The sequence below is a fragment of the Nylanderia fulva genome, unplaced genomic scaffold, assembly GCF_048542155.1.
Source record: "Nylanderia fulva isolate GAGA-0341 unplaced genomic scaffold, ASM4854215v1 Scaffold17, whole genome shotgun sequence".
NCBI classification, from domain to species: domain Eukaryota; kingdom Metazoa; phylum Arthropoda; class Insecta; order Hymenoptera; family Formicidae; genus Nylanderia; species Nylanderia fulva.
Window position 1 is genome coordinate 597,171 of NW_028189945.1, and position 27,848 is coordinate 625,018.

At 33.8% G+C, this 27,848-nt stretch overlaps 6 protein-coding genes and 1 long non-coding RNA gene across 14 annotated transcripts in view; 4 read left to right on the forward strand and 3 right to left on the reverse strand.

Moving 5' to 3' along the window:
- The window catches only part of Oatp74D (Organic anion transporting polypeptide 74D), a 96,885-nt gene extending 95,166 nt beyond the window's left edge, over positions 1 to 1,719 (reverse strand). Inside the window, exon 1 of the mRNA XM_029312107.2 lies at positions 9 to 1,719. The gene's annotated coding sequence lies outside the window, so the exon portion shown is untranslated. The remainder of the gene's footprint in view (positions 1 to 8) is intronic.
- On the forward strand, positions 312 to 2,479 carry LOC114938249 (uncharacterized). Of its 2 annotated transcripts, XR_014924366.1 has the most exons (5): positions 312 to 439; positions 510 to 659; positions 830 to 1,055; positions 1,225 to 1,789; positions 2,153 to 2,479. It is a non-coding gene; the product is annotated as an uncharacterized LOC114938249 (long non-coding RNA). The 2 variants fall into 2 exon arrangements; XR_003821038.2 differs by lacking the exon at positions 830 to 1,055 and having other exon boundaries at positions 2,153 to 2,474.
- Sf3b6 (splicing factor 3B subunit 6) lies at positions 2,447 to 3,506 on the reverse strand. Its single transcript, XM_029312169.2, has 3 exons — positions 3,348 to 3,506; positions 3,014 to 3,132; positions 2,447 to 2,920 (listed from the first exon to the last, which is right to left on the reverse strand). The coding sequence occupies exons 1-3, from the start codon at positions 3,378 to 3,380 to the stop codon at positions 2,695 to 2,697; spliced, it is 378 nt and encodes a 125-aa protein (XP_029168002.1). The 5' UTR covers positions 3,381 to 3,506; the 3' UTR covers positions 2,447 to 2,694.
- Positions 3,507 to 3,565: 59 nt separating this feature from the next.
- LOC114938205 (S-methyl-5'-thioadenosine phosphorylase) lies at positions 3,566 to 5,920 on the forward strand. The gene is made up of 6 exons (XM_029312050.2): positions 3,566 to 3,793; positions 4,249 to 4,409; positions 4,666 to 4,886; positions 4,971 to 5,173; positions 5,272 to 5,481; positions 5,594 to 5,920. Exons 1-6 carry the CDS (start codon positions 3,776 to 3,778, stop codon positions 5,630 to 5,632), a joined length of 852 nt encoding a protein of 283 aa, XP_029167883.2. The 5' UTR covers positions 3,566 to 3,775; the 3' UTR covers positions 5,633 to 5,920.
- A 324-nt stretch (positions 5,921 to 6,244) lies between these two features.
- On the reverse strand, positions 6,245 to 8,471 carry LOC114938211 (golgin-45). The gene is made up of 6 exons (XM_029312057.2): positions 8,243 to 8,471; positions 7,475 to 8,019; positions 7,182 to 7,381; positions 6,902 to 7,030; positions 6,594 to 6,816; positions 6,245 to 6,514 (listed from the first exon to the last, which is right to left on the reverse strand). The coding sequence occupies exons 1-6, from the start codon at positions 8,289 to 8,291 to the stop codon at positions 6,350 to 6,352; spliced, it is 1,311 nt and encodes a 436-aa protein (XP_029167890.2). The 5' UTR covers positions 8,292 to 8,471; the 3' UTR covers positions 6,245 to 6,349.
- Positions 8,470 to 10,985, forward strand: LOC146723749 (uncharacterized). Of its 5 annotated transcripts, none has more exons than XR_014924369.1 (4): positions 8,470 to 8,590; positions 8,748 to 8,877; positions 9,525 to 9,899; positions 10,916 to 10,985. XR_014924369.1 is itself a non-coding variant. In XM_085481094.1 (4 exons), the coding sequence occupies exons 1-4, from the start codon at positions 8,582 to 8,584 to the stop codon at positions 10,944 to 10,946; spliced, it is 414 nt and encodes a 137-aa protein (XP_085337220.1). In that variant the 5' UTR covers positions 8,470 to 8,581; the 3' UTR covers positions 10,947 to 10,985. The 5 variants fall into 5 exon arrangements, 1 of the variants encoding a protein (XP_085337220.1); XM_085481094.1 differs by having other exon boundaries at positions 8,748 to 8,824; positions 9,525 to 9,821; XR_014924368.1 differs by lacking the exon at positions 10,916 to 10,985 and having other exon boundaries at positions 9,525 to 10,092.
- A 299-nt stretch (positions 10,986 to 11,284) lies between these two features.
- On the forward strand, positions 11,285 to 27,264 carry LOC114938212 (uncharacterized). 3 transcript variants are annotated; one of them, XR_014924367.1, is made up of 10 exons: positions 11,285 to 11,349; positions 13,636 to 13,811; positions 15,606 to 16,008; positions 16,891 to 17,068; positions 18,527 to 18,783; positions 19,826 to 20,033; positions 20,224 to 20,944; positions 22,485 to 22,821; positions 23,535 to 23,884; positions 26,348 to 27,264. XR_014924367.1 is itself a non-coding variant. In XM_029312062.2 (9 exons), the coding sequence occupies exons 7-9, from the start codon at positions 20,581 to 20,583 to the stop codon at positions 23,803 to 23,805; spliced, it is 972 nt and encodes a 323-aa protein (XP_029167895.1). In that variant the 5' UTR covers positions 11,285 to 11,349; positions 13,636 to 13,811; positions 15,606 to 16,008; positions 16,891 to 17,068; positions 18,527 to 18,783; positions 19,826 to 20,033; positions 20,224 to 20,580; the 3' UTR covers positions 23,806 to 25,409. The 3 variants fall into 3 exon arrangements, 2 of the variants coding, with proteins under 2 accessions (XP_029167895.1, XP_029167897.1); XM_029312062.2 differs by lacking the exon at positions 26,348 to 27,264 and having other exon boundaries at positions 23,535 to 25,409; XM_029312064.2 differs by lacking the exon at positions 26,348 to 27,264 and having other exon boundaries at positions 20,819 to 20,944; positions 23,535 to 25,409.
- The last annotated feature ends 584 nt before the right edge of the window (positions 27,265 to 27,848 follow it).

Below are 27,848 nucleotides of genomic sequence, written 5' to 3' on the forward strand. Positions count from 1 at the left end.
GCACATACCTCGATATGAATTTACAACGGCATATTTTCCGCAACTGCCTTTTCCTCATATCCAGGAGTATCCTGGACGTGTCCACGTCGTCGATAACGTTGACGATAACGGAGACGATGACGATGTAAAAAGAGTCTCACTACCTCTCGCACTCGCGTTTTGGCGCCAAATCACAGCCGCGTGCGCGTTCCGACTGAATTGGCGCGGTAACGTCACGTGACGTCGCCCACCGCGCATGCGTCAGCGCGGCATCCTGGTGTCCGTAGAACGCTACTCAACTGACATCTCGCGTTGCTGCGGGTTGGCGGCGACGTTTGAATCGTCGTTGTTTGGATATTTAGCCGAAGGGAGATGCCATGCTTGCACGCGCGTCTCTAAGCAACGCGCCATAAAGCCTGCGCAGGACACGAGTGGACGAGTGAAATAAATCGTTACGATCGTATGTATATACTTTGTGACGATTATAAAAAATATATATCTCGATGAAAATTTGACATTTTTATTTTTAGGGGAAAGAAATCAGATTTTTGACAAACAGGAAAATTTCTTCTACGAAATTCGCTCGTAAATTTTTAGGCTATGAGGAGCATATATTTGATTTTGTTTCTATTCTGAGGAACTCATCATCCTTTAATAAAGATATTTATAAACGAATTATAGTGAGTATAAAAAATGATAAGAAAAATATATTTGTAAATTATAATTATATATGAGTTTTTCATACGCGTTTATATGTTTGCAAAGCGTTTAAAGAACGTTCAGCGAACGACAAAAGTATCATGAGATCGAATATAAAATATATAATGCAATTACACGACTTTTTTTACAGACGTTTATTTATAAGAGGAAAAGAATATAGTTATTCGCGCCACTGCAAAAAAAACGGCAATTTATCGCGTATCGTCGAACTTGTCGCCTTGTCGCGATACGCTCCAGCGATTTTATAGAACGAAACGTAAATCCGTCTCCGACTAATCCGCCGATAGAGTCCTTGAATATCCTGCATTCCGCAAAGATCTGGGTCTCGTGGCACTTATATATTTTTATTATCCGAGGTTTGATAAAAGGCTTTGATAGAAAAAATAATTATCACAACTCTTGTGGTTCGCGTACTTTATCCGCTGACAATTTGATGAATTGGCTGGCAATTTTTTTGACGCGTGTCATATTTATCATCATCATCATCGCTTGACTTTTGTACTGATTTTTGCCTCTATATTCTAGTGACTTTCGGCACTGGTTGACCGGAGTAATCTTCTACGAACGAACAACCCAACGACGGAGCAACAGCAGACTAATAACGGCGATGACAGATAAGAGTATCCAGGAGCGGTGTCTGGAGTCCTTAAGGTCTTCCTGTACGAAACGCAACGCGTTACGCAAACCGGCATGGAACGAGTCGCCAGCTGTGCGACTGTCACCGCAGCAATCGTACGTCATGTCACGCCGCGTTGCCTTGTGTCTGGCATCAAAATACAAATGTTAAACGCGACGCGAGGCCGGATGTCCTGCAAGGATATCGCGAAGCTCCGAATGTCGTCGTGAAGGACGTTGATGCATGCGAGAATCGCGATCGCGCGCCGTCGAGAGAGAGATCAGGAGACTCCGAAGATCCCCCGCAAGTTCCCCCGCAAACAAGCGAGCAGACAGTGCAGTGAACGTCAAGCTAGAGTTTTCACTTTCGACTGAAATCGAATGGTCGGATCGCACACCCGCCCGCGCGGGATGAGCGCGTATGGGTGCGTCGCACGCGTGCGTACTCGACGCATTCAACCTCGTGGAATACGATGTATGTACTATATATACTGCGATTACGCTATTAATGCAATCTTTGATACGAATCGCGAATTTTTTAATTGTATATCTGTGAAGCTATACGTTTTTTGTAAATTAATGACATTTCGGAATATATTCTTTTAATTTTATGAGAAACAATTTTTATCGACTAAAAAATGCATGTATTTTAATTGTATGAAAACTTTATGAGCAATTTTATTGCCTAAAATAGTTACATATATTTTTTTCTACTCTTTCTTTCAATTCTTTAAACATTATAACATGTATTATAATGAATTAATAACATAATAATAATTTAATAATTACTGTTTAATAATTTAATGATAAGCTTTATAATAAAACAATTGTTTTTCAGTTGGCTGCTAATATTCAATGATGACATTTAAATGCAAACAAAAAGAAGCGTCGCTAACATGTAGACGGATCAGGCTCGACTTACAAAATACGGATATCAAAACGAGATGGCTGATTAAGTTACACAGATATCACTTATCAATGACAGATTACAGGTGAGCATATATACACAAGTCACGTGGTAATGAAATAAACACATGATGAAAAGTAAATAAAAAAGCAAAAGTATGTAAATAATTTACGTAACATAAATCTAAAAATTCAGGAGAAAAATATAAAATTTACTTTTTAAAACTATCAGAAAATTTTATACAAATTTATTTCATATATAACATAAAGTTTAAATTATTTATATTGTTCTTACAGTTAACATTTATATTATACATTCATTCATCTATTCAATTAATAGGTTACATATAAAATATAATGTAAACTATTTCAATAAATAGACATTACATATGCAACACATGTACACACACACACACACACACAAACATCTTTTAGATTTTAAAAAAATCATATATTGTACAAATATTCAATCAATTATTTTTTCTCATCATTTAGATTATACTTTGTTTTTAATTTATCTAAATCTTCCATCTTTTTATCAACGTCAATTCGCTTAAATGCTTTGTTACTCTGATAATATAGAACTACTAAGTAACGATTACATACATTGAACCCACTCAAGTGATCACATGCATTCTTTGCATCAAATATATCTTCGTAAACAACAAATGCTGTTCCTCTTGTCTCAGCTGTGTTACCTCTGGAAATAGAAGAGAAACAAATGTAATTTTAATCAATTTGTCAGAGTAGATTTTACTCTATTGAAATACACTATCCATGACACATTACTTACACTCTAATTTGTCTGATAGCCCCATATTTTCCAAATATATCATACATTTCTTCAGCTGTAATCTTATATGGTAGATTCCTGATATACAATACTCTGTTCACTTCGGGTGGTAACCGTACCTAAGCAACACAAAATCTACATTTAATAGCAATATGACACTTCTTTTATGTAAGGATATTTAAAAAAAAAAAAAATATATATATATATATATATATATATATATATATATATATATTATTTACAAATACATAATGCATACGAAAAGTTAGGTTAGAGTTAGTGTAGGTCAAGTCACGATTTGTCATATATCACGCAAAAATTATTATATACTTACGTTAGCACGGCGTTGCAACATTGCCATAGTCATTTTTGCGAGTTAATTTTTTTCTAAAATTCTTGCAAAATAAAATAAATTTGAGATTTTTGTCAAATAACACGATGAATGATTCCAATCAACAACTTCAAGTTGATTTCAGAGACCTCAAGCGGTAAAAAAGTGAAGTTATTTTAAAGACTGCCAACGTTCGAAAAATAAATTCTCTGTTCTGATAAAAACGATTGTGCAGCTCAAGATGTGAGATATCTCCTCTTTTGCTTATATAATTTAAGTTTGATCTTGAACTCAGTTGATCTCTTCTATCTTCTATCGTATCTAATCAGCCGGGTGTCTGTCGAAATCGAAGAAGAGTTATATAATAAGCATTACACATTATTTTTAAATAGTTATATTGCAAATTCAAACAACGAATCAAATATCTTAATATGGCGAATCAAATTAAGGTAAAAATCTTTTATTCTCTCTCTATCCACAACATTATTAATATAAAAATTCAATATCTGAAATCTAATTCTGGAGGATAAGGATAATAGATTTAACATATGTGTACACACACATTAATTTAACGTATTTTATATTTTTATAATTGAAATATATTAGCCATTTTAAGGTAATCAAAGAAAGATGATAAATATAAAAGAAATAACATGAATTTATATATACTTTTTTTTCTCTTATTTAACATTTTTAAAGCAATTAAGAATAATAATATTTATAAAAATAGATACATAATTGATATATAATTGAAAAGAACGATTTTGAGTTAAAAAATGTATATGTGAACATGGAGAAATATTTTAACATATTGCTATGGTTTGCAATATATCTAAAACTTTTTTAATGTAAAATAATATAGAATTGTTGCTATTATTAATATATTTATATTTTTTAATCTTAGGTAGGAGTAATAGGTGGCTCAGGTCTGGGTGATTGTCTTCACAGATCATTCAATTGTACCAATACCATAAGTCGTGAGAATGCAAAAAATGATTTTGGATATCCCTCTAGTGATCTTTACTATGGATCCATTGATGGAATAAATGTAGTGTTATTATCCAGGTAAAACTAATAACTAAAATTTTTAACAAGTTTTTTGATTCATGATTTGTACATTTATTCCTAAAAAAATTATGTCGAGTTATACATTAATATTAGTGTTTTAGTTTTTACTTATATAGGCCTTTTGACTATCCTAATTTCATATCAAATACTTTTTTTGTTTTCTTTATCCATTTATCACATTTGATATGTTTAATTTATTTATCAAATTTATATTATAATTGATAACATTCTTCTCTATTTTATCATGATATAGACATGGCGCAGGACATAAGATAAATCCTACTGGAGTTAATTATCGTGCTAACATAGAAGCATTGCGACTTGCTGGATGTACCCATATATTGGCATCTACTGCATGTGGATCATTGACAGAATCCATCAGTAGAGGACAATTAGTTGTGCCTGACAGCTTTATAGACAGAACTTTTGCCAGAAAAAATACATTTTATGATGGAACATCTGTTAAATATAGCGGTAAGTATATTTTGCATTTATTATTTTTGTATTTTATATATTTTTCACAGACAAATAAAAAATATATTGCTTGTAAAATTATAGGAGTATGCCATATACCAATGGAGCCTGCATTTGATCCACGAACATCAGAAATTTTGATACAATCAGCAAAAAAGTTAGGATATAATATAAGAAAGGGTGGGACCATAGTAACCATTGAAGGACCACGTTTTTCCTCTAAAGCAGAAAGTAATGCTTTTCGTCTCTGGGGTGGACATTTAGTTAACATGACTATATGTCCAGAGGTATATATATCACAATAATCTTACATATAAATTAATACTTATGTACACTTCAGAATAAGACTGTTATAACATTTATATTTTATAATATTACAAATTAGGTATTCCTGGCAAAAGAAGCAGGTATCTTGTACGCAGCTGTAGCAATGGCAACTGATTACGATTGTTGGAGAGATTGTGAAGATAATGTTCATGCAGCTGATGTCGTTATTGTATTCAAACAAAATGTTGATAAAATAACAAACGTATTACTAGAATCAGTAAAAAGTATTGGTTCTGGAGAATGGAAGCAGGATATGCTTAAATTGAAGGTAATTTTTATTTTACTGGATATTATTTATTATAAGATAATAAAATATGTAGATACATTTCTAAATAATACATATTTATAGAACATAATGATAAAAGAGAAATAATTTCTAGGATCTAATCGAAAGCAGCAATGTGTCTTCAAAAAATTAAAATTCCTTTTACAAACGGGAATATAAAAATAATATACGTGTGTCTATGTGTATATATACATATATACATACACATAATCATAAATGATAATCATTAAAGGCTATAAAATGTACAAAATTTTATTATATGCACATTCCATGCGCACAAATTCTTATATGTTTGTATGATCTTTTATGAAGAAAGTTTTATACATATTACAATAATTTTTATATACTATAAATATACATACATACATATATATCTTTGATTGTATGTCGATTAAAATAAAATATTTTATATATATCTGCATATTCACATAGTTCTCCAAAATTAACAAATCAACATTTTATAATAAGATAATTGCATTAAACAACTAAATGATAAAAAAAAACTTTGAGACTTAATTCCAAGCAGCAATTTTTAACATTTAAGAACTTAAAACTGACCAAAAGGCTGTTTAAATCATCTGTTTATAGATATGACTATATCTTAGACTTTTACCTGTGTATTATTTTTATTAATATATATTATTTTCCAGTTAAAATAATTTATGGATATAATTACAGATTAAATATTAGTAAATATTAAATATTTTGCACAAATATTATCAAAAAAATAATTGTTAATTTCAAATTAAATAATTACAACTACATTTAATCAGAAATCAAATAGAACAAAAATATTTGATATATTTAATAAAAAGTGTCACAGATGGAAGATGTAAAAGTGGAATTGTTTTTAAATCTGTTTAATCTCGCCACTGCAATGCGGACAACATGTCATATTATTTGTGTCACATCGTGGAAGAAACATTTGTCCCCCTACTGCAACTGCCGCCCCCATCACCGCGGAACAAGCAATATCCTCTCTTCCGGTCATTGGTAGTTTTTGATTCATTAACAACTACAATATTTAAATATGAATTTTTTTAATCAATATTGATATATCTTTTTATAAATATTACATATTCGAGCAGTTTTACCTTTTCTGCATTGTTTTCAGCGAGTGTTTTCATATCTAAACCAATTATATTAATTTCCTTCTGTAATTCTGAATCTGGAATACCACTGAGAAGACTGACTTTCAGGATTTCTGTGACTTGACAACATCCCTGTGCCACATCTATAATATTAGTACTTGCTAATTCGTGTTTCTTGCTGGATGTCCCTATAGGATCAAATTTCTCTCGTAGGATCGTGAGCATTCTAAGGGAATAAAACTTACATAGAATTACAGAAACAAATTAATTTGATAAAATTTATGTAATATGCATATAAAACATATATGTACCTATATGTTTTAAGGGAAGTGTCACGAATAATATTATGTTCTTCTAACAATCGTTTTATGGTTTCTTGCAGTTCTGTTGTTCTCTGACAAAGTGCAGCTTTCCATCTTGCCAAATCTTCCACCATTAAGCTGTAATAAGTTTTGTTTTAACGACATCACTATTGTTTTATTAAAATTTGAATTTTTTTAGTTTCATGAAATACTGTTAGAAATTTTAGAAGAAAAATTAGAATAGAAATTATACCAATTTCATATAATAGTAGCAATAATTTTCAATTACCTACTAGCTAGAAATTTACTTCTCCAAACTTCACATTGGCCTGCCAGCCATTCTGTTTGTTCTTGATGTGTAGATAAATGTTGGGCCGAATTTAGTAAGGCTCTGGCAAGTTGCAATTTGTCCTCAGTTAATAAATGAACTCTTGTTTCCAGATCCTCTCCTACTGCAGCGACCAATAAGTTCTTTAATTCACCATTGACCTATATATGTGAGAATATACATTTTTATATTATTTTATAAATTATAAATATTAAATATGAAATTTTTTGTTGAAGCAGATAACTATTTTATACCTGTGCTTGAAACTTCAACTGAGTTTCAAGTTGACTGTTTTCTTCTTTCAACTTGCGGATTTCAGCCTCATAAGCTCGTTTCTCACTGTCCCACTCATTTTCCAATACTTTCTCTCTATCTTCTTTTGCACTTTCTTTTAATCTCATATCATTATCTTGGATTTTCAATGCAGCAACCTGTGCAATGGTAGCGTTCATGCGCGACTCATTCTTAGATAATTTCTTGTTCTTTTTTTCAAGCGGTACTATTGGATTAACAGCTGCCTTGTAAGGCTCATATGGTACAACTTTTGGTTCTTTGGACTTTAAGGAATGCAAGATACGTCTCTCCTGTTTTGTATTATCAATATTCTTTGGCACTAATTTTACTATTGTACCAGTAGGAGTGACTGGAGGCGTCGATCTTAATTGTTTTAGATTTGTAGGATGATAAATGAGAGTGTCCCCTAGACGACTTCGACTTTGCTTATTCTCAGCCTTATCCGCTATCACATTTTCCATGCCATCTCCTTGCGTTCGTTCGACGCAACCCATTATGTGAACATCTTGAAAAAAAAAAGAGAGAAATATAATAATTGTGTTAATTGAAATATTACAATTCCTTTTCTCTTTCTGCATCCATATAGCATTTTAATATATAATCGAAACAGTTTATTAATTCTAATAATACATTTTTATCTTCATTAATTTTAATTATCAATTTATCAATTATCACTTTGCGCTATCTTTATATATAAAAATGAGTAATAAATTAATAATAGGACTAACCTGGTTGACAGTGAGTACTGTGTTTCTTAAAATTTGCAGGATTACTCATGTTTGGCAGTGAATAATTATTGCAGAAATATACACAAATCTGTTATAATATCATGTATTTAATATTTACATTTTACAAATATAATACAAATGGGTTTTTAAATAGAAATTCCATATGTATGTATTTATGTATATATGTTACACAGAAAGGGAGAAAGTGTCAGATTGCGCCACAATGTTGGACGGTGCCCCCTGTCGGAGAATGTCTATACTAAATGTTTCCTCCATATATGACAGACTTCACTCTACTTGCGATGCAAAGGAAAGTATACGCACGCATAAATAAATTTCATGAGGAAGGTAATATCTTTTTATATAAAAAAATATGTTTTTAATATTCATCTCTCAAAAGATCTATCTCCAAAATATTTATCTTTTTTGTATATTATCAAAAAATGATTATATTTAGATATATACATATGTGTATATATATATGCGATTTTTGTTATTGAAAAAGGACGCGAAGACAACTTCAAGAGATATAACTTCAACGGTCCATCTCCGAGAAATCTCGCGATCTTCTACTTCCCAAAAGTAATATCCTAAAGAAATTGTATCCTTATCCACCCTGTTATAATTCTTATTAAGTGAGTATATGTCAGAAGTATGATTATATAATACAGAGATGAAACAATAATATATATTTGTTCGGAGGAATTCGTAGAAGGTAGAAGCAACCTACTCGAATAGAGTGAGATATATAAAGACATCAAAATTATTTATTTATGAGCATAATACAATTTAATTTTCTCAGTCTACAATATAATAGTAATTTTGAACATGTTCCTTTGTCAACCAATTATTCTAAAAAAAAAGATCACAATTTTATCATAGTTGTATATCAGTTTTGTCGACAATCTAACCTTAAATATACTTAATTATTAATTTATATATTAATGATATATATATATATATATATATATATATATATATATATATATATAATTATATATCATAAATATGATCACAAATAAATATTAAAATTTGCGACAGTAAATCAAATTGAGAGAGAAAGAGAGCTAGTATCTCTACTATAGGAATTCATCTCTCTCTCTCTCTCTCTCTCTCTTGATAGCTCGAGCGTTTGAAGAATTTTGATTAGGCATTATTCCGTCAAACAAACTTCGATCGCAGTCGCAAAAGTTTCGCGACGACGAATCGGCACGCGGTCGTTTCTCGCAAATATTCTCAGCATCAGGATAGCATGTGAGGAAAGATTTTTTTTCACCCCCAGCTTCCACCCCCGCGGCGTATGCGCTTTCGAACGGCAAGCATCCCCCGGAACAGGGCCGCATGCGAGCACCGAATTTTCGCCGGCGACGACGAAAGCGTCAGCGAGAGCCTTGATCCTCCCGACATCGCTCGTCAACGTCCTGTCATTCGTCAAGAGAGTGGCGCCAGAAGCATTCGCACCACCAGGAAGCTATAACTCAGGAACGCTCACGATCTCTCTCTCCTCCGGCTTCCGGACGAATACGATTCTCTGGAGTAGGAGGGTGTTCCAGGAGCGCCAGGATAGCAGGACGCCGTGGTGTGATTTTCGTTGCAAATTATCTATGTAAATTATATTAAGCCAGGGGCCTCGTCGACCTGGAAGAATAGGCGAAAGGTGAGCGTTTAAGGCGCTCTTAGACGATGTAATAGATTTTTTTTTCTATAAACTTAATCCCGCTTTCGCGATCGGGACGTCTCGGGACGAGAACAGGGTGGAGAATCACGTGTAAAAATTATGCGAGACGGGGTTGAGAAAAGGATGAGTCAAGACGAAGAAATAAGATGAATAGATAGATTATTGTACTGTACTTTTTTTATTATCGACCGCAATTCGTCTTCCGTACGTCTTAATTTCAGGCGCCGATCACAGGCGATCATGAAACGGTACGCAGCCAAGCCCGAAAAAATATCCAAATATTCGAGCATATTTCCAATAACGCTACAACATACGACTCTGTATCGGTGACGCATGCACCAACACATTCGATCGCGGTGCAACACAACCGTACTGTTTACTCCATCCTGATAAACGGATTCGCACAATCATGTACGCGCGAGTGGCCTCTCCCCTGACAGAGTTGTCTATGATTTTACATTAAATGTAATATTGAACATTAATATATTTTTTTATATAATATTTTCTAAACATTAGTAATTAGAAATATTCTAAATATATTAATAATTACATTATAATATTTTATTTTTTATAAATATTATATAATATACAATATATTATATCATATATATACATATATGATATTATAATGTACAATAATATAATATAATACACATGATTGAAACTTTGAGAAATAACAGAAGTATAGAAAAATTTCTATTTATTCTAATGTAATGTATAGAAAATAGAATATAACACAAAAATATATTATAGAAAAAAGTTTACATATATAATAAAAAGAGATTTACGCGCTTTTCTACATTTAAGATAATGCAAGCGACATTATTTTGAAAGGAATAGCTACAAACATTTACTCGGGAAATTAACCATCCGCGAATGTTTCGCTTTACTTTAAATAACGACGAGGTGTTTGATTGCGGTGAATACTAATTGCAACCCAGTAACAGGATTTATCCCAATTTGTGCTTCAAAGCACGGTCTTGTTTTTCCACTAGGGCATCATACGCGGGACGGAGTTTCTCCTAGACACTTTCTTGTTGTTCCATCCCTGGGGACTCCATGTCTGGACGAGGGTGAATGACCGCAGACCGATACTTCGAATATCCTGATAACTCGCCTCGTGCGCAGGTATGATAAGTAATAGATAGGTGAGGTGTGAAAAATATTTACAACATTGATCAATAATTCGTTTTCCCCGGTGCAGGTTCGAGTCAAACGAGAGGCATCCTTTCGCTGGATTATTCCGTTGGAAATTACTGCAATGGCCGAAAGATAACAGTGGTTCCGAGATAGGAACGGCAACGCGACAGGATAACAGAAGGAGAAAATTACTGTGTCGGCGGGGAGTAACGCCTGCGCACAGAAACCTATGATACTTCCTTTATATTATACGGGTATCCGCCTAATAAGGAACATCTTTCACAATTAGGTATGAACAAGACACAAGTACTGAGATAACTAAATTGCCAGCATATTTTAAACGTTTATATTAATATAATAATATATTGATTATATAATATAGGTATATTATTAAATTACAATATTATTATATAGTATAAACAATTCGAATGTATAATTGTATTAATGCAAACGTAATATTACGGTAGATATTTGAAAAATTATATATGATTAAATGTCATATGTTGAGAATTTCCCATAGCTCTGAGAAATTTAATTTTTTTCGTTCAAATGAATTAATTATTAAGGCCCGATTCCACAACTCTTTTCTTTAACCGAAGTTTAACTTGTTATGAACCAATCCTGATTAGTGATTAGGTTTAACGAGTTAAACTTCGGTTAAAGCGAGTTGTGGAACCGGGCCTAAGAATTTATTAATTTAAGCGAGCGGTTAAATACTTATATGACATTTAAATATAATAATGTAAATTTTGCGCTCGAAACAATTTATCTTCTTCGTAAAACTGGCATATAATCAATAACGCGCGCTGGCGCGATTAAGAGAATCTGCTCGCGGTAAAACAATGTTTTGAAACCCGGTGTCAGCGTCTCATCTTTGCCTCTCTTAAACCAGCAGCAGCCTCTGGGCGTTTAAGTCCTCAAACTGTTCTAATTGAGCTTCTTCCTTGTTACTGCGAAAGAGTTACCGGAAACAATGTCTGGAACAAAGAGAGAACAATTGAATGCTAACAAAGGCACGTCCTCACTTTGCGTCAGCGCGCGATCTAACTTTTTCTGGCTTTCTCGCTATTGTTCCATTAGTACTACACAGCGATTGTGTCACGATAACGAATAACGAAGTGTCCGAAGGGCGTTTCGAGATATTGACACAATCACTGGGTGGAAACGATGCGCGACTAACAGAAAACGCTGGAGCTGGCAAACGGAAGAGATAGATATATGTTGATATACATATATCTCTCTATTTTTTATAAAAAAGTTAATTAAAAATTAATCAATATTATTTTATATTTTCAAATAAATATATACGTTATTGTATATCTGTTTTAAAATATAAAATAAAATTAGTTAATTATTATATTAATTATTATAATACTATAAAGTATATTAGTTAATTATTAATTATTAATTATTTTTAGTTAATTTTTCTTTGAATCAAGAAAATCAAATTTTAACGTCATTGTGAGGAAACAATTCGGATAATGCATTTCTATATCAAATTTTATGCTAAAATAATTATAAGAAAGAAGCATGTCTAGAAAGCTAAACAATTGCTATTTAATTACACTTTTGTTTCTCGTATTCTTCTCCTTTGTTAATTGAGAAATTAACCGAGTCTAAAATCTATTAACATGCTCTTATATCTTTATCAATGTGATTATTCCGTATTTCTACGAATATACTTCATAGAATTAATTTAATGAATCTTTTGCCGAAACTTAGATCAATTAAGCTTCCATAGGAATTAATTAACCGGGAATTTGCTCCGCGAGAAGAGTGTTTCTCCTACCTATATAATTTCTCACGCTTACAATCACCTAGAACGCGAAAAGAAAGAAATTTCTGCCGCGTAAAGCGAGATATTCCTTTTCGTTGGAGGAAAAAGCAACAGAGCCTTATTCGCCGCATCTCATTTTAGTCGAGCACTCTTCGCGTATACGACAAAACATTCCAATTAATTATTCCGTAATTAAGATATGAGAAAGTAGTCATTACCCGCGTATTTCCGCGTCGGTTATCCGGAAACTTTCTTCCTTTCGTCGCCCTCTTTCATTTTCATCGATCTATTCAAAAACATCATATCTCTTTTGCTTCCGATGAATTTTCCGAGATTTTCTTTTTTTACATTTTAACATATACAAATGAACACATATAAAATATATAAAGAAATTATACGCTTTCTATTGATTATTATAGATAGCTCAAAACTTTATACTCTTTCTGTAATTAAAATCTGATAAATAATTATCATTTTATTACAACTTCTTAAATTTTTTATTAAATTTTATTTTATTATATTATAATTATTTACTTATATAATTAAAGCTCTGTTGAAAGAAATCCGTTTGAAATTAATTGTATATTACATTTGTGCGTGATTTTATTCGGGCAATTTTTTCTTCCTATTTATTTATAATATTTCTACACTGTATTTTTGCGACCGACCTCGCGAATATTTACGCCGGCCCGAATCGCGGGTATTAATTATCCACGTGTCAGAGAATCCCAAAGTGCTTACTAAGCTAGGTAAGCAACGCAGACATCACGGCGTTATACAGAAGTAAATATCTTTCAGGTGCACGGTCGACTTGGCTTGGTTGCAACTTTTTGCTGCGATTTTATCTCAATTAAGGAGACTGCGACATTCAGCGTTGAAAATAAAGAACTCGCAAAAAAAGGAATGATGACGTTTGTCAAGGAAAAGAGTTGTCATAATAAAATATTCGTCATTAAAATTCAATTCGAAATGAGGTGAGATACATTTTATCTATAATTTTCCGTATAATTTCAGTCATGAAAAAGAGTTAGTAAGAGCTTGACACAGACATTATAGATAATAAAATTAATATTTTTAAATTTCTCTATTTTACTAACTCTTCATGACTGAATTATCTCCGTATAATGTTAAATAAATGTGAAATAATGAATGGCAAAATAGCTAATTTCAAAACTTGATTATTAAATATAAAATGAGAGTTTTTCTCACATTGCACTTCTGACAATTTGCAAATTTTGTAGAAATTCAGCTCTGCCATTTTTCATGTATAACTGGCGGGATATATGTATATACAAAGGGGCGGCGGGGTGAATAGGCCACGAACTAGCCCAGCGCTAACTTTTCAATCTCGGTCGAATAATCCGGCGGAAAGCATCCCCGTGGGATTTACTCTGCGGCGACGCGATCCGGCCTTTTATTGGCTCGCGGGCTTTCGCGCAAACCGCTTCTCTCTACCTCCGTTTCCTCTTCACCTCTCCACCCTCTCTCTCCCTCCCTACCTTACCCACGGGGATGCTTTCGCCCTCCAACCCCCTACCGATCCTCTCCAACCCTCGCCTCCGCCTCCGCCGTCATCCCCGCGCGCACTTAGCCCCGTGGTTAACTTCAATGAGCGGATAACAAGCCGCCCCTCGACTGCGCTCCTGTAATATTCGCTCGTATAAATGGACCCGCGGCTTTGTCAAATCAACTGTCGCTAGTAAACAAGTCACCCTCCTAACTTCGGCGCGCTGATACACTGAGACTCCACGGGACATCATCCTCCTCGCACGCCACTGCTTCCCCCTGGGATTTCAGCCGCGAGATCTCTCTCCTCGATAGCGCGTTGATCTTAATTCATAAGGCCGATTGTTAGACAGTGATGATGATATGGGGGAAGGGTGTAAGATCACGATAAAGTAAAAACGTTCTCGAAATATTATGATACGTATACGATCTAGTCGGTGTGATACCTGATTTTATAAATTTTTTGACAGATGACAGTTGTATTATTTGCATTGATAAAATATGTATAAATATATTTCTAGTTTGATAAAAACAAATATTATATATTTTAATACGAACATATAAATATAATTGACATGTTTTGAGATTATTGTGTAATTTATATTGTGTTATTTAAAATACTTTTTTTAAAATTTTACAACTTGTTAATGAAATTTGATCGAGGCACCTGTGTTTAATGCTGCCTATACACGCGCGATTTCATGAAACCTCGTTGAAAGGAGGGTGAGATACTTGTATCTCCGCAGGGTTCTATGTGTCATCCGGTATTACCGTAGCATAAACGAGCCAATCAAGCACCTTTGTGACGACAATCGTTCCTTTGATTACTCGGCACTTTGCACGAAAGCAGGAACGCGGTTACGTCGGGTAATCGGTACGTTTCAGCACCGCCCTGTTTTCTGACATCGTGAAAGTGCATTATGGAAATGTAATGCGCTGAATCTAACGAATCCAGAAGACCTCCCCATTTGATTTTCTTATTTCAGTCAGTATGCATTCTCAAGAGTACATAAATATATACTATTATATGATATAAAAGGATGTAGAATGTCATGATAATTCTGACAATTTATTTTCATCCTTTATCTATATTTAATTTATTTATTTTTATCTATATTTTTTATATATCTTATTATATACTATATATTTCTTTTTTATTCTTTATCTTTATTATTATCTGCATTTTTCATATTAAATAATATTAAAGAGATTATTGATAGGATTTAAAATGTATATCTGACGACTAAAACTTTTTTTTACAGGATGAAGATTTGTCTAATCAGAGTTTACAACATTTATTCAACCTCCTCTTGGCGAAGATCGCGCGTTAATTGTCTCCACATGCCGGAATATATAGAGTCTTTCTCGCGAAAGAAGCCGCGACGAAAATCGCATATTTGCTATGGAAACGCGTTCATCGAGCTCGAAAGTGGCCACGGGACCTAGAGTACGGTTCTACGAGGCTCTGAAGAGCCTCCGCAGTTATAGAAGGCGAACAAACAGGAGCGCCTTTCAATCGTAATTGGAACCGCAGGGGCCTGACCAACGTTCGTGTTCAAGCACTCCTTTTCCCATAACCATCATTCTTCGAGAGTGTCTTCACCTCTCTATAAGGGAAATACAATAGCCCGTATATGCGGCGACAGAATAACACATCGAGTTACGGTACGTATAAAGTGATTTCTACAGAGAACGCATTCCAAGACGATGCGTTACTGTTTCCGAGGCAATATTTCATCATCTTGTAATCTTATAAATTTACTTATGCTTAAAATCTTGAAAATTTTATCATATTTATTAACGTCACATTAAATTCCAAGTTTTGTAAGTTAGCGTAAAATATATAATAGGAAAGAGATCAGAGATCATACTCTAATATATTTAATATGTATTACTCTAATATTTATTAGTTTTTAAATTACCTTTTTTATTCTGATCAATGCTAATGATAAGTAATTAATAAAAACATTGTGTCAAAAAGAGCATTGAAAGAAAAAGCAATGGCTTTTTTCGGGTAAAGTTGCAGGGCTTTGGTCGCTTTGTAAAAGCTTCAGTATACGAGCTGGACGATGCCGCTTCATACGGAAACTTCACTTCGGCAGTTATATTCACACGCGCGGTCGCACATCAATGGATCCTGCTTACGCTTGCCGCGATTGTTAACGATTTTCGAGGTTCTTCGCATTGCATCTCGTTGGAGCTGTACTCGTTATCGCTTCTGTTTTAAATCGCTCCGGCATGATTCCCTTCGTTGTCCTTTATCTTTCATCTGTATTTAGTTATTCGCGCTAGGATGATTTGTGCTGTCAATACGCTATAGACAGAATTTTCAGCCCATTGAGTTTCAGCGACCGGTTTTTTCGATCTACGATTCCATAAAAAAAAGAAATTGAGATAGCTAGACAAATTCTGCAATTATATATTATTTCGGTATATAACCGCATATATCGATCGGTGGAATTTTATTAATTACAATGTATATGTGTATTAAAACGATATTTCATGTTAATATACTGCGTTAAAATTGATGCGTAATTTATTTTCCAGGTCAATTCTCGTCGCGAAGAGATGATTTCTCGCTAACAAAATCCCATTTGTACAACACAAACGCGTAGTGATGCGAAACAGACAGAAGAGGAGCGCCCTGAGATGAGATCTCGGATATCCCACGAGGGTGGAGCAAACGTCGCAAATTGCCGATAACGATCAGCCAGCGGGAGTTATGGTTTGTAGCTAATTCTACGCGAACCGCCCCTTCGCTCTCATTATCATTAATTTGTCTTCATCCAGGACACGATAAATGCGATAAACTGTTTCCGCTATTAATATTTCTCTTGTGCACATGGTCACGTAAAGACTCTTTTTTGTATAAAGAAGCTCCCTAAATTACTATAATTGAAATTTGAAAATTACACGATTATTTAGAACATTGTTCCAAAGACGCAGCTATTTTGTTTTCGATTAATCTTACAATAATTATGTCAACATGAGTGTTATATTACACATAATTGTATATTTTATTATATTTTATTTTTATAACTGCAATTCTTAATTATTTTATTTTCTATGTGTAATGAATTGATTGAAAGTTATATTAATTATTTAAAATGAATGAATGATACAAAGAGTGTACTTTACCTTTCTGCATACTTTTTCTTAAATAAATTTAAATTCTACATTTATTTTAAATAATATAACATTTATCAATTCATTATATATAGAAAATAATTAAGAATTACAGAAAATAATATAAACAAAGAATATTATTTAGAAAAAACGTAGCTCGCGTCCTCGAATTTTCATTTTTGACGCTTAGTCTTTTTTCTGTCTCCGGTTCAGTGATCACTTGAATCTTTGGTAGACCCTTGTTTCTCGCGTTTCTCGACGATTTTCAATTTAGTTCGTATCCCGGCATGCATTTATTCCGATCCTTCTCGCCGCCCTTTTTTCCACGCCCATAATAAAGGAGACGCCTGGCCGCTTTGCTGCCCCTTGAATTAATCTGCCGCATACATTAAACCTAATGAATTCCGAAACGCGCGCGCGTCAATCTTGACGAAGGGCGTCTCGTACGTAGAGTCAGTTTCTACATCGGTGATAGAGCTTACGTTTAAGATCGATGACTTTATGCGACGCCACGCGGTTGAAAATTTGGATAGGACAAACATCCACTCTATTCCGTCGCTGACTTTACTTGCATCGAGGTGAGTTCGCGTGAACGATCAGAATTAATTGGAGCCTTAATTAATGCTATGCGCTGGGGTATTTTTGCGGAATTTGAGAATCGTTGAATGCGATAAAACTATCGAAAAACGATCGCAGATTTTTGATTGATATAGATAAATTATTAATATTTTCTCTTCTCATTTTTCCCTCTTCGCACGCGTTTTATGCAAAACTCAGAAATAAATAAGATTCCTAGGAAGAAATTTTATTTATTTTTCTTGTTATAACTTTTTATATTAAAATTATAAAAAATTATTATTATAACGTATCTAAATGTTATGTTATAATGTAATAAAATATATAAATTATAAATAATATATTATAAGTATAATATATTAATAATAATTCAATCATCATAATAAATCAGTCTCTCATAACGTGTCTAAGAGTCTTGACGTGTTGTCAAACCGACACTATGTTCGTTCTTGACAGTAAAATAAGTTTATTTTTCTTTCAGCTCCTCTCGACTCGTATCGCATATATCTTGATTGAATGGTCGTTGCTCTGAGATCGCTGATTTCAATCATGTCATCTGATTCGTGTATTCTGCCAAGAGATATCCGATAAAGAGAATACGGCTTTTCTTACACACAAGCTTTACTCAACGACGCGGCGCGCATCTCGCTGAATTCAACCCTGGATAATTTCTCACGACGCAGCATCCAAACGTATACAAGTTTATGCGGCCGCATGTCAGTAGGTGCTTAAAAAGGGGTAAGTGGTAGTGCAGTGAATAGACTAACAGTATGCACGACGGGAGAGATATAGCGAGAAAAGGGGAGGAGGAGAGTCGGCTCTCGCGGAGATACGCGAGTGATGCAAGAGGAACGAGAGATATAGGAGACACGGAACTCTCTCAGAATGATTGCATACACGCATCATGCATATTTACACTCGCAAACTACTTCTGGCAAGCCGGGGTGGTTTGCCATGAGAAGAGGGATCTGCGAAGGATGTATTTATGCAAATGTCGATGCGCATCCGCGTTGCACCTTGCGTTATTCCGAGTTATTCACGAATTGATCTTATTATCAGAGAAAGAGAGAGAGAGAGAGAGAGAGAGAGAGAGAAATTTTTGACAGCTTCGATTTTTCGCTTTCTGCCGATAACATTTATAGGATTTATAAATGAAAATATCTTACAATTTCATATTAAGAAAAGTAAAAATATATGTATATTTTTTTTAAATTTATATATTTATGTATTTACATATATTTTTTTTAATTTATATATGTATATATTTTCATGTAATATTTCGGGCATTTTGTTACCAGTAATGATGTAACAAATTCTAGAGTTGTAAAGATATAATCGAGTCGAGAGAGAAGAAAAAAAGCAAATATGTATATCAATTCTGGAGAATCCAAGTTTTTTTTAGACATTTTTCACCAAATTTTTCAAATATATTTATATTTTATATCCAGTTTTATGATTCAGCTTTTTACATTTCTATATATTACACACAAATATGTAGATAATAAATAATGCACAGTAACGCACATATGAATAATAATTAATCTATAATTATTATTTTATATACATAGATATGTTTTTTGTCATAATTTGTTATGATACAAAAATTATATTTTTTATAATGCAATACACAACATAATTTTTAACTTAAATTATAAAATGATTTTATATAATTTATAAAATATTTTAATATATTATTTATATATTAATATAATAATAAAATGCCCCAAAATTGCATACTAAAATAGAAATATTTTTTTAATATTCATGTCTTATGTTACAGATTGCACAATTTGTATGCGCATTGGATATATATATATACAATAGTTTGGAGTAATATATTAAAAATATAAATACACCCCAGAGATGTGGTTTCTCTCAGAGATTTATTATGCTTGACTGTTGCCGCGTCAGGCTCCTCTTGGAGTTCCATAACGAGAAGCCAACAAGAGAAAACCGACGAGACTGATAACAGCAGTAACTCGGCAAGAGTGAGTATCCCTCTTTCAAGCACCGAAATCATAGAAAGCCAGCTATATCGGTGCGCCCGCAAGAAAAGTTTCACATTCAATTTGTTCCTCCCCACGTTTCGCAGTAATCGCTCGCCAATGACTTCCCTCTCTTCTCTTACCCCCGTATCTGCTTTCTCTCCCTCCTATAACTTCTATCCTCGTTTTTCAGTGCACCATCACCATCCCTCCGCATCCCTTATCCGGATCCACTTAAATCGAAACGGGCACCGAGATACCGAGACTCACAGGTGTAGGAAGAGGGACTGGCTCCATGGAGTCTTCCGACCAATGACGACCTCGGGCTTTCGTCTCTTTGCCTCCACGTCCTAGTCTCGGTGAACCAATAAGAGAGACGCTACTGGTATTTACAGTGGGGCGAGCATGGCGCATTCCACCTCCAAAATGGCTGCGAAATCGCGCGGGCATTAGGCAGCCCGTTCAAAATAAACGGGCGGATTAATTTGAGGGGTGTCGCGGGGAAAAATACGAAGGGTTACGCGAGCAAGTACACCTTCTCCCCTCTTCCATGTCGACCGCATACCAACTTTTGTGCGAGCTGTCCTCTGTGTATGTCTTCATCCCCCGCGTGTTTCATCTCACTGAGAGAACGATAAGAACGAAGTTCGCGAACGCTTCTGGTCAGCCTCGACGCAGAAGGACGCCGAGCGTCTGCACGGTAGTATATGAAAATCGGGTCTCCTTGTCGCGGTGTCGATGTATCTCCTGCAAACTCGTCGCGATTGATTGTTGCTTCGTACGTATAGGTGCAATCTCGATTAAGGATTGTGAGAGTCGTGAGTGCGTTACCTCGCCCATGGCGATGATGCAGGAGCACAAGTCCTTCCTAATCAGGGATCTTCTGGGGGACGTGTTGGCCGACCGTGTCCAAGGTATTTAAAACGCAGTGGAATAGTTAACAATAGCGATATAATAGCGGAAATCCTAAATAAATTATTACACGAACAAAATGAACAATCAACAATTAACAATTGAACAATTTGTTATAATTTACTTAAGATCTACAGTTGTTTTCGTTTTTTATTTTTATAAAAAGATTACATTATTATATATCATTTTTATATATGTAGAAAGAAACTTAATTGCAATGAGGAGGGTCTAATATTATTTTTATGTATGGAAGAAATATATGTGAATTAATCTTTGATGATATAAATAATTCATTTCAATTGCATTCTCTTTGATAAAGTCTTAAAATGGAGTGTGTTTTAATATAAGTTAGAATAATTCAATCACACTATCTTTTTAAATGCCTGAAATTATTATGTCATACGTTAATTTCATATACATTCATAAATTTTATTCAATAGTTTCTCAAGAGAAATTAATTGCATTCGTAATATTTCGATTTGAAAGTGAATATTTAAACAGGCCTAATTAAAAAAATAGATAAACATTATCATTAATATTATCACATATAGAATTGTCGTGTAAATTTTACTTTAATCGATTTCAGACTCTGTTTATTAATTTGAGACGAGAATTTTTTTTCACGCAAACATTTCTAGACACGTGGCGGATCGTCAAAATTCTCGTTAGAAAATGGACCCCGTGGTGTGTTCCTATTATTTAAATCACCGACATAGAGCCACCAGGGGTGACTAACCCCCTCGGAGGTGGTGCCCCATTAAGAACGATTCTACAGATGGTTCGAGGTGCCGAAAGATTCGTTAGAGCTCGTTAGTTCGTGGACTTTCATCGAAGATTATTACCCCCCGGCGCGTCATCGCGAGTCTATTGGCTAATCCAGAGGGGGATGCAAGCAGGTCTTGCTAATTCAGATGGTTTGCTCTAACCGAAATCGATCACGATCGGTCGGGGGTTCGTTGGATTATTGTTTCGATAATAGATTTTGCTCGACCGATCGAATTCGGCGATTGGATCAGTCAGAAAATAGCTGTTAGTACAAAGTAATGAAGGAGACACGCGTGTTGTTTCACGTGTATTCTCTCGAATACATATATTTCTCTCTAAACTCTAAGAAAACAATAAGTATTAATAATATAGATATACAATGAAATTATATTATAAAAGATTTGGAAATTTGAAACTGTGTTTATGTTACATGAACTAAATCGTGGAATAAATAAAGATAAAATGAATCTTTCAAAGAAGTCAAATTAATTGACTTGATTTTTGGAAAATTTTTTATTTTTTTTTTAAATATTGAAGCATAGATTAGTTAATTAAAATTGACTAAAATTAAAAAATGTGCGCGAAAAGTTTTGATTAGTTTCTGAATTTAAAGATTCTTATAATAAAACTATGCTTTATTATACGCAATAATTTTATTACAGAAAACTAATACTTTTATCATCGCGCTTAATGTTTAATAATTATTATTAAAAGTACTTTCAAGGAAAATTATTTTGAAAAAAGTAGAAAAATATATTTTACAAAAATATGTTGCAGAAGATTCAGAAGATGATTCAGCCGTCCATTCAGATTCCGAGGATACTATCGATCCTGGCAGCAGTCCTTGCACGCATTTAGGAAGTCCGCCATCGGTACATTCGCCGTCGCCAGGTCCAGCAAGCACATCTGCAAAGTCTTGCGGAGTGGCTAATAATGCACCACCGACTAATAGAAAACCACGAAGACGACGAACCGCCTTTACTCATGCTCAACTGGCTTATCTTGAGAGGAAATTTCGTTGTCAGAAATATCTCAGCGTAGCGGACCGTAGCGATGTCGCTGACGCTTTATCGCTCTCAGAAACACAAGTGAAGACCTGGTATCAAAACAGAAGGTAAAGCTAGAAATTTACCATGAAGACAATATAATTTTTCATTGTAACTTTAAGTACTTTAATATTTATGAGAATAATAATATATGAGTTCTTCACAGAGATAGTATAATAGTATAATACAATATCTTTGCTCATCATTTTCTTGCTGATTATAGTATTAAGTTTTTTTATTTATATTAGCATAATATATACATATATTATATATGATATACATTATACATTTACATATATGCATTATACATTCTAATACATATATATTATATACATTATAATGTGTATAATTACATATATTATACACATTATATATGTATATTTCATACATGTTATGTACACGATAGAATATTATAGTATACTGTGTACTAAAAATAATATTCTAAAAAGATATTCTAGCCGCAGTTAACAAAAAAATTATGAATTATTCGAATATTTTTCATAATTTGAAATCAATTTTTCTTTAATGCAAACGTTTTGATCGAAATATTATCATCGTTGATCGCAAATAATTATTTTTTAATATTTTAATAATCTTAAAACATTCATAGCTGCTAACTTGTTCACTTTTCTAAAACTGAAAACCGGAAAAACTTAATAATAAACTTTTATATCTACAGTTGATTATCACATTGATGTTTGTAATAGATTCTTAATTCTCTTAATCGTGTTATAAACCTATATCTTTAATCTTTAAACTAAAGTAGGAAAATGTTTTACAGGACAAAGTGGAAGCGACAGAATCAGCTGCGATTGGAGCAGCTACGTCATCAGGCCACCGTTGAAAAGGATCTTTTGGTGCGGAGCATCGGTCTTCATCACGGCAGCATAGATGCTTATTGCTCGCCATATAACACACAATCGCAAACCAGCCATCCGCCGCCACCGCCGCCGCCGCCGCCGGCACCGTCCACCGCCTCCACGACGGCATTTCTGTCAACGGCAGCCGCACTCTTCCGGAATGTCACCTACGTCCACGGTTGCCCACTTTAATCTCCAAGATCTCCAGATGATTTCTGGATCTGAGAAGCGAGCTTGAAGAAACAATTCGACAAACTACTTATCTTGTATCGTGAGTGTTAATAAGTTATAATTTCAAGTGTTTCAAAATATCTTTAATTATCTTCGGAGTTAATTGCTCGTGCATTAATTGGAGGTTTGGATTTTTCAACAATTTTTACTTTACACAGTAATTTACACAACAAAAGGTGCTCGCGCGTATTTCTTTAGGCGATGTATTATATAGTTTTACGTGTTGTGTTTAAAACTTGTTCTTGTGTAAAAATTGTCTAAGATAAGAATAAGGGGAGGGAGAGAGGGAGTCAATCGGTTATAAACATTTCTGCCCTTGGAAAGTTTTTTGTTTTACGATCGTTTTCCCTCTTGCACATGTCAGGCATATTAAATGATGATTGAACGTAAAAATGTAAATATGTAATTATGAAGTTGATCGATAGTCATAGCCGCTTATTCTCTTTGCAAATAAAAATCAATAAAACGTTTAATGTACTAACATTTTACGAAAGTTTGCATCTTCTCTTTAATGAATGACAGAATTTCTATATAATCGATATCATTACAATACTACAGCAACATAATAACGTAATACTTGATTTGTCACCGTAGATGCAATATAATATTGCATTTAGAAGATAGAACGAGAAAGATAGTTATTTTGTCAAAAAAGAAGCATCTTTTGCACAACTTCGTCCATATAAATTGGAATCAGAAGTTTACGTGTTTAATTGATAATTAACGATTTACGCAGCTTAATAAGAGATTTAATTCGTAGTTACTTTAGTATTCTAGTCACAAGTGTAATCTCGACTCTGTATACAGGTGAAAGTATATTGTAATATTATCGAATGTGTGCAATGTTGGAGCTTATAATGCTAATTATCCTTCGTAATTTAGTTAATTATTGTTACTCGCTGTCAATAATCTATCGATCACTTTTTGCGAAACAGGAAGTTATTGTAGATAAATAAATTATTATCGAAATCAATGCGATATCTTTCAATCAATCCGATATTTTTTCATTTAAATACGTTTAAGCAAAATTTACTTCCTGTTGATTACAAAATTCTAGACAATCTCTGAAGGGGAACACAAAGCGCTCATACATTTATATACATTTCGTTTTTATTTTTATCCATCTATTGTAAGTGAAATATACACGTGGCGATAGACACGTGACCAAGTAACGAGTAATTGGTTGAAACCGATACATATGTCGAAAGTGGTTCGATGATACTCTCGAGCGTGGCTTGGAATTGGCGGATCTAATTGCACGGAAACGAGAGAATACGCGACAACTGTTGCGATTATCGCGACAATTTTGTGCGAATTTGCGTTAATTAAACCGAGAGAAAAGGAAGCTCTACAACGAGGCGTATGATCGGTATTTCCGTATGAATGATTTATTAGACGAGTGTGTACTATTAACTACTACTTTGTGTAACACAGTCGAGAAAAACAATCAAGAGGAGAGGAGCAATCAATAAGATCAAGCGTATGAAGAAATGATTATCGTTAACTTCCATTTGTCTTTACACAAAAAAAACTGTAAATATATAAATGAAAGGAAAGAATGTTTTTAACAAAAAAAATGTGATCTATAAATAATTAAAAGAAAGATTATTCTTCTCTTCTATACGAAAGACTGTAGAAATTGAGTAATTTTCTCATGATTTCATCCTGCTTTTTTTTCTCTCTTAATTTTTTTCAAAGCAATGAAGGAAAAAATATAAAAATGAAAATTCCGCGAATATATTTAGAATAAAATAAACTTCGGACCGAACTCTCATATTCGAAGTTTAGAGTGTAAGAAATTCAGAGTAGGAATGTGAAATCGTTTGGACGAAGAAAAACATCTTGCAGTTCTCGTTTTTTTCTTCGATGCGCTATTCACGTTCAGTACGCCATGCTTTTTTTATTAAGAGAAAAAAAGAAACAGATATCTTTCTTAATGCATAATTACTTCGGCATAATGATAAACCACCGACGTTCCGTAGCAGGCGAATCTCGACTTATTTAATATAAATCATATCTTTATATATTTATATGTATAATTATATTTACATTTGTCTATATAGTAATGAAAAATTTCTCACAATCTTGCGCGCGTTTGTTAATTTTTTTTTTTTTTTATCTATCTCTATAATAATTTTTTGATATATATGCACACCGTCATCAAGAACTGAAAAGGGAGAGGGTTTCCGAGATACCTAAGATAAGTGGCGTCGCACGCGTGTTCAGCCACGTGCGTATTGTATTGTGACGAATAGCCGCGCGCACACGCGTGTGCATACATGCGTAAGTCATGTTGGCACTTGGGCACGCGCTTCTTATTCCTCTCTTCGGCTCACTTCTTGTCTCCATAGTGCGGCATCGTTAAATACTTCACGGGGGGGGAGGGAACAAAACTCTTTCTTCTCATACGCGAAAAAGAAATTTTTCGCTCCTTTTTCACACGATTTTTTTTTACATCCTGTATCGAGAGCATCGGTGGTTAATTTTTCTTTCTTCTTCACAGTGTAAGTGCAAGGGCTTGGTTAGCTGGAAAAGGAAATACCTGGTATCAGAATGGACGGAAAGATTTGCGCTATCTTCATAGATTAAACGCTATAAACGAGCATCCTCTATTTTCGCTAACCAGGGCATAATCTTACAATAGAATTAAATGCATGTGATTATTAAATTGAACTGACAAATTATGCCTGTTGTAATTATGCTATAATATATTTCTTCTCGTTTAAATTTTGACTTATGTACTTGTAAACGAACTGAATCAGAGACCGGAAGAGAAAAGAAGAACCGATGTATACAAAAAAGCGGTTTTAATTTTTTAGAAAAGCGATGGAGTAATTGCTGGAGAAAAATTCCAGATATACAGCGATTTCTCTTTCCTTCCTTCTTCCTTTCTTCTCTTAACGAAAGGCAAAAGCCAGAAGTAAAAGGGAGGTCGGCGGCTTCAAGGAAGACAAGAAGAGAGGTAGCGCAGGGTGAGAAGGAAGGAAGGGCGGAAAAGGGGAAAGAGGGAGATAGAACTGAGTGTAACGAAGCTCTGACTTTTTAATTGGAACACACTCAAAAGCTCTACGTCTTTTCATCGCGAGATGCGATGCGATGCGATGTGATGCGCCGTGAATGCGACTTGAATCAACGCGGAATCAACCGGCGGATTCACGGGGTCAATCCAGGATTTTCGAGGATTTTGCATGAAATCACATCTCATTCGTCCTTCCTTTTTTTTGTGACATTCAAGACGATTTAATGACACGTCTCAATGACGCTGGAAATATGTTTAAAAAACCAGACAGAAAGCGTAATTTACAAATAATATTTTTGTTGCGTTATTTTTATTGTGAAAACATTTGCGCAGGATACAATTTTTTGTCTTCGACGAAAATACGATTTTATGAAATGTCAGAATTATACGATTGTAAGAAACATCAGTGCGAACAATAACTATATGTATATTCTCCTTCGAGAAACAGAGAGCCTACGGCGAATTCAATTTAATGGGCTGTTTGCTTGCAAATTGCGCTACCGCTAAAGGGCAGCGAACAATTCACAACTCGTTTTAACTTCCACATTTCAATCCCGAGAGTCGACTCGGGCCCTTCTCACAGGCGTCGTGTATTTGCATAATTGTCTCTTATGCTCTCGGTTTCTCTCCTCGAAGCAAAAGCGCTTTTCTTTCACTGTTCGTCGGTCCAAATCCTTTAGCTAAACTTGCCATTTGTTAGCCAATCGTGAATTTTAAAAATCAAGAGAAAAACATTTGTAGTATTAATTAACAAATTTTTTCAATAATTATCTTTTTCTATATTGTATAATCATTATATTTTTTATAGACGCAGTTAATGATTTTGCATCTAGTAGTGTAATGTAGCAATTATTATTTATTATTTATTTAATATTAATTCTTGATTTGCATCTTGTTGGGATAGCTTCCAGGTTACATTTCTTTACATTCTCACATTTTAAATTATTAATCTTTTTACCTTATTATATATTATATTAATTATATC